General features: G+C 34.0%; 1 protein-coding gene across 1 annotated transcript; it reads right to left on the bottom strand.

Moving 5' to 3' along the window:
• Positions 1 to 1,687: 1,687 nt before the first annotated feature.
• LOC145013108 (transmembrane protein, putative (Protein of unknown function, DUF599)) lies at positions 1,688 to 3,060 on the bottom strand. Its single transcript, XM_078971910.1, has 3 exons — positions 2,928 to 3,060; positions 2,648 to 2,861; positions 1,688 to 2,366 (listed from the first exon to the last, which is right to left on the bottom strand). Exons 2-3 carry the CDS (start codon positions 2,807 to 2,809, stop codon positions 1,812 to 1,814), a joined length of 717 nt encoding a protein of 238 aa, XP_078828036.1. The 5' UTR covers positions 2,810 to 2,861; positions 2,928 to 3,060; the 3' UTR covers positions 1,688 to 1,811.
• Positions 3,061 to 6,740: the final 3,680 nt, after the last annotated feature.

Raw genomic sequence — 6,740 nt, 5'->3', positions numbered from 1 at the left:
TTCTTTTTAATTTCCGGGACATGAAGAATATTGGATAATGAAAACATTTTTGAGGATGAATAAAAATGAGTAGAACCAATATGACGAATAGGTAAACCCATACCATTTCCAACATGAAGAGCATCCTCGCCAAAATACGGTGTGTGACTTTCTAGTGATGAGAGATCGTGAGAAACATGGTTGCTGGAGCCAGTATCGGGGAGCCATGTTTGTGATCGATTTTCTGCAAAGTTGGCAGTGGGTTGTGAGTGAGTACGCATGGTCGTCTATTGTTGGATCCGCGACCCCAAGAAGTGGGAGGGCGAGTGGTGTAGAACGCTTGAGGGCTGGAGGAAGGGGCTGACTTTGGTTGGAAACCAAGCTGGTTAAGAAGCTGTTGAAGGGCTTGCAATTAATCAGCTGGAAGGGTAGTGGGTGTGGAGGTGGTTCGGTTGGTGGTGGTGGCAGCAAACGCCTGGGGCCACGATCGGGGTGACGATGGGGGTGTTTTTCCTAATCATGAAGTCATGATCAGCAAGGAGGTCGTTAAGGTCTTGGAAAGAAGTGGGGATTTGTCGAGCAAGAAGGTTGGACTTTAGTCCATTGTATTCTTCATGGAGACCCGAAATCACAAGCATAACAAGATCTTTTTCTTTAATTGGTTCACCAATGTTGGCAAGTGCATCAAAAATACTCTTAAGCACGTAAGAGATAAGCAGAGACTGTTTCATCAAGCTTCATCTCGAGTTTAAGAAGCTGTGTTTTGAGAGTATACTCTCGAAAGGATGATTGAGGAGCATAGGCTCGTTGTAAGGAAAGCCATAGATCCCTGGATGTTGTACCATGTGCATGGGGATAGGAAGCTTCAGATATAGTAGAGAGAAGAAGCATACGTACGTGTGCATCATTAGCTATCTAAGCAGCATAAGACGGGTTTGGCTGGGTTTCAGCAGTGGTGGCTTTTTCTGTTGCTGGTAAAGTTGAAGTTGGACCTGGAATAGAAGCATCGATATATCCAAAGAGATTGTTGGTAACGAGAAACGGATGGATCATTGTCTTCCAAAAACCATAGTTGGTAGGAGATAAATTAAACAGAAACTTATGGGAGTTATGTGAGGTTTTCTCGGTTGTGGAGAAAGTTGTGATAGTCGCCATGATCAATAAACTGTGAAGACAGACCTGTGTGGCTGTGTGTTTTTTTTTTTTGGAACTGTCAGCTAGGGTTGTAACCCTAGGGAGCCAAGAATGCTTGTGCTCTGATACCAAAACAGATTTGGTAATTGTATTTTTTCTCTTATTATCATACGTAACATATACAAGGGATATATATAATATATATAGTTACAATCTAGTCCCTGTACTATTATTATCTTGTCTAATATGTCTCAACATGTTCCACCCTAAAATTGTGAAATTGTGTGCCAGTTGACTTGGTCAATAACCATCTTTGTTCTTGATCCACTCATGACAAACACCTTCTCACAGGACCTTGTTGTGTTCCTTACAATTCAATGAATTTTGTGTACTTCAATATCATAAGAAAGATGAACCATTTTGATATATGGTTTATAGATTTACATCGGAGAGTGGTTCAATTGTGATTGTGGTGATGGTTATCGGTGAGGTTGATGTTAATGGTGTGGTTGTTGGTATTTTCCACATCACCCTTATGTGACACCAAATAGGCATTAAAGTTGAGAGTCCAACAAAAATTAATTAGTAGTCATCTTGTTCCTAAAATGAAGGTAAACACAAGTTATCACTTCAACAACCATATTTATTAACACATAACTTTACAAGCTTGACAAGTACTAGTCACTAAAGATTTTGAATTAAGCTTCCAGATGCTGCTCATTTTCATTGGGTTCTGTCTTCTCTCTAATAGAATAACTATGAAGGTTTCTAGTAAAACTAGTGGTGGTATCCAAGAAATAAAGCACAAACGACATGATGCAGCAACACACAAACATGGGTATAGGACCAAAGATCCACAAGAAGAGAGGGAAGGAGAAGTAAAATGCTCTCAATCCAATAGACCAAAACAGGCTTCCACGATTCAAGTTTCTAGCAACATAGTTTATAGGTTCTGTTCTGTTTATGAAGGTGGGAACAGTAGCCAAGAAGCTAACATGAGCATAGTATCTGATAGACTGGACATTGCAAAGAAAAGCCACGAGAAAGCATAGCAGGATGGAAAAATACTTGACTGAAGATAAAAGGGATGTTTTATTGCCGTAGATTAACTGATTTGAGTTTGTGTTTGAAGTGCTGCTCACAAATACGCTGATTATGGAACTGAGAGTGATAGCAGTTGTGGCCAGAAGAGTCGATGCCATTATGTTGTTGCGAATTGTTTGGACTGCTAATACACCATTCTTCAGTGGATCCTGTCAATAAACAAGAGGCATGGAATTGTGTTAATCATCAATTTCGTTATCAAGTGCTACAGTTCGAACACACTGCTCTTGAAAGAGAGGATAAACTGCAAACATCGATAAACTACAGTTCGACATTCAAGCTCTATCTATCCTTTCTTTTTCTTTTTTTCCAAACAGAGGCGATACTTGGGTTTAGTTAGTGGGATACAATTTAGGGCACAAACTTCATACTAGACCCAAAAGGAAAGCTATCGCCGATCAGCAAGTAAGAGAGGGAATAGGAGACTAACAGCCATCATAGAGAAGACCCATTGATGTCGGCTCTCGGCGTTCAGGCCAATCACTGTTCGTCTGGGGTTTGTTAAAACGGTGTAAACGAGCCAAATATGGTAGACGATCATAATCCCTAAACCCAAAGGCACCAGAACATAATCCAAATCCTTCTCCTCCATCGCTACTCTCACTGTCGGTGACTCCGTGCTCAAAAAAATTGAAGGGTATCAACTGCCCAAGGAAAAAAAGTGAAGGGGAAAGCATCAAGTCATCAAATTTAGGAAAGCAAAAGAAAACCTGTTCAAGATTCCAGGACTTCGGAATTCTCAGGATGCCGAAGCATTTACTTCTCCACGCAAGACTCGCTTTTAAATATTGAATCAACTGCGCTTTTAGACCCACGTGTAAGATTTTCATTTTCTAACCTCTTTGCCTCAACGGGTTAACAGATACTTTTGAAATGCTTGTTTATGGGTTACATGCTTCTATCAAATTATGTTGTGAGGTTTGAAAACTAAAAGTAAATTACTGAAATCGTCCATATGGTTTAGTCAAAATTATATGTTTGGTCTTTAATTTTTTATTTTTTTTTCACTCTGTGGTTTGATTTGTTGCATTTTTCGTCCCTATGGTTTGGTAAAAGTTGCATGTTTGGTCCCTAACTTTATGTATGTAAGGGACGAAAAATGCAACAAAATCAAACAATATGGACGAAAAACACAACAAAATCAAACCACAGAAACGATCCGAATGCAAAAAAAAAAAAAATAATAATTAAGGACCAAACGTGCAATTTTGACCAAACCACAAGAAAGTATTTCAATAATTTACTCAAAACTAAAAAAGGATGATAAAAATAGCTTTATTTTTTAATTATAGCTTAAATTTAACCAAATTCTACAAATAACCAGCTAGCTATTTTGCAGGGTCTCTGCGAAATGTGAAATGTGATTATGCCTTGTGAAATGCTATACCATGCCGTTTTAGTCAATTTAGACTAGGAAAAACGTGTGCAGTGTGACCAATGAAACGTGCATTGTGAAATGGTCATGCAAAAAGGTTGGCTCGCCTCAAAATCTACTCATATTTAAACGAACAAAAAATGTGAGAGCTTCGTTACCCAATTAGTTATAAAACTTATGTATTATACAGGTTCATTAAAAAATAATTAAATATAAAGATCTAAAATTAAGCATTTTAAAAGTAATTTTTTAATTAAATACGATCGAAATAATGAATAAGTACTCCGATTTATACTAATAAAAGAGAACCTCACATATTTCAAAGAATTATCATGAATCATAAGTTTTCGGATTTCTTTGAATATAACATTAGATGTATTATTATTAAGTTTAACATCATTATCTAAAATTAATATTCTTAATCTATATCTATTTTTTAACTCTAGATAACACAACATATAACTATCTATAAGTGAAAAATGATAATCTAAAAAATAACCCAAAATTTGATAGCATTTGTCACTGACTATTATTTATTGTCATCGGAAAACTTACAAGCAGTATAAATTGGCTTCTGTGAATTGTGAAAGAAATTATTTTATGTGAAAGACATTCTTGAAATAAACATAGATTTTCCTATATTACTTTCGGATTAAATAGGAAGGTGTGATTGGTAAGAATTTTTAAAACGAAAATTTCCAATAAGATATGACAGAGATGAGGAATAATTATGTACTTTAAGTAACAAAGATACACAATGTATAGTCAAATATCATTAGCATTAAAACTTATTCATGACATACATTGTCATTTTGGGTTAAAAATAAAAGTAAGTTGGTATTTTGGGTAAAAATAAAACCTACATTGTTGTTTTAGACTTAATATAATAATACATTGTTGTTTTGAGTTTAAAAAAAATACTTTGTTGTGTTGTATTGAAACCAAACTATAACTAAAACGACCTTTGACTTAAAATTAATAAAATGTTGTTTTTGTTAGAAATAAGATATTGTTGTTTCCATTTAAAAATAGAAGTATGTATCTATCCAAAAAAGGATGTCTTTATTTTAGGTTGAACAAAAAAAAGCAACTTATTTATATTTCTTAAAATAAAATAACAATGTATTTTCTTTGCTAAATTAATATTCTTAAAACCTTGTACTCTACTTTTTTTTCATTTTTATATGAATTTTATTACTCAAATCAACATTTTAGTTTTAGTCTACTTAAATGGGAATGCACTTTGCCATTTTTCACAAAAGTATTGTACAATTATTCTTTTAATATGTTCAAATCATCTCGTAATTCAATTTCTTAAAACTTGTCTTCAAATTGTAATGTTTTTCAACTTGTATTTCATTAATAACTTGTATACTTAGAGCTTTGATTTGGATAAGATTAAGTACAATATAGAGTTTACAAAGCCAAATAACTAGGATATAGATACATCCTATACTCACTCTCTTGAGAGTGGCTAATCATTCCTCAAACCGGCCTAATACAAACCATACTTACTCATGAAACTTCCACTAACCCTGCAGCAATTCGTGTATGTTAATCATACATAACACTGGATTCGATAGACAGTCGAATAATTGATTCTACCCTAAGCCCACAACCAGACAAAAAATAGGAAATAAGGCTAAATCAAACATTCTTAGGCTATAAAGTCTTAGTTATGCACAACTATGATGCACGCACTAAGCAACCACAATAATAATGTTAGTTCCATATAGCATATCAAGAAATTCTCCTAGGCTATCAGGTATAAAAATCAGTCAATTCTATCATCCAATTCATGAAGATCCATAGCCTACCAACTAGCATGTCATTCTATTATATCATCAATACACAAACAAATGTGGGTATCTTGGGGAGTACTTTCCGTGGCCCCGACTAATTGTACACATCACATCCTCTTCGTTGATCATTTTTGAATTAATTTTGAAAACTACTTTGCAGATCCTTAGTTTAAATCTAGAATCAGACAAGTGTGATAGGTTTTATAGGTTATAATTAAAACATGTGGCGGGAAAAGTTAACCATTAAGTTCACATACAAGCTATTTGGATTTAAGTTTTCTCTTTTGAAAGCAATAATCAATTGAACATCAAGAACCCTAAAGAGGCCCTATAATAATCGAAATTACAAGGGATTTAGAGTTTACATACCTCTTGATTATTGTAGAAAATAATCAAAGTAGTTCCTTTCTTTTGATCTCTTGAAAGCTAGCACCAAAAATCTAATACCTCTAATGGTTTATAACCAAACCCTAACAGTAGAAGATTTAAGAGGAGAGAAGAGAGGGGATGAGATTTTTAGTTATCCTTCTGAGAATATGAGTGGCCGAAAATAATATGCAAAGGGTCCTATTTATAGCTACTAGGAAACTCCTACACAGTCCTAATTTAAAATAAAATAATATTATTTCAAATCTTGATTTTTTTCTAGTTTCCTTATTATCCACATTGAATAATCTAGAAACCCTAGGATTAAACCAAAATTCAGCCAACCCTAGGAATCTTCCTGAATCCTTTTCCCATTTAACAATTGAATACTTACAGCTTTAGTCATTGCACTTTTAATTAATCCAATTTATCCCAACATTAATTTCATTTAACTTCTGATTAATTATTAATTGAATAATAGTATTTATAATTAATATATTAATCTCATAATATATTAATAAATTATTTATTTTTATGCATTAATCATATAATAAACCAATAAATCTACCTCTCTCCCCAAAAGTTATTATATAAATTACTAGTTTTCAGGACAGCCCAATAAGGACTTTTATTTTAATTCAGGTATATACCAACTTAGTTATTGGCTTAGATACCTAATAAATAGTCCCCCACTTGGATAAGTTTGTAACTACAATTGTAAGTATAACGTCTAAATTAAACATCAAAGCATGCTTTCCAAAGCAACTGTCATACTCTGATCTGATCATACATCGGCCCTAAGATAAATGATCAAATATTCCTTTGTTCTTCAAGATATTATATGTACATGAGACATGGATTACAATTAATCTCTTGTCCAAAATTCGTTTTCCTAATTTCATAATTTCTGATGACCTCATAAGACCTCTAATTGAACACATTAATTCAGTCCTGGCTATTAATATCAACACCAAGTCACC

Source organism: Lactuca saligna, chromosome 8, assembly GCF_052625555.1.
Source record: "Lactuca saligna cultivar CGN05327 chromosome 8, ASM5262555v1, whole genome shotgun sequence".
NCBI lineage: Eukaryota > Viridiplantae > Streptophyta > Magnoliopsida > Asterales > Asteraceae > Lactuca > Lactuca saligna.
Note: the sequence above shows the minus strand (reverse complement) of the source record. Positions and strands in the feature narration are given on the sequence as shown.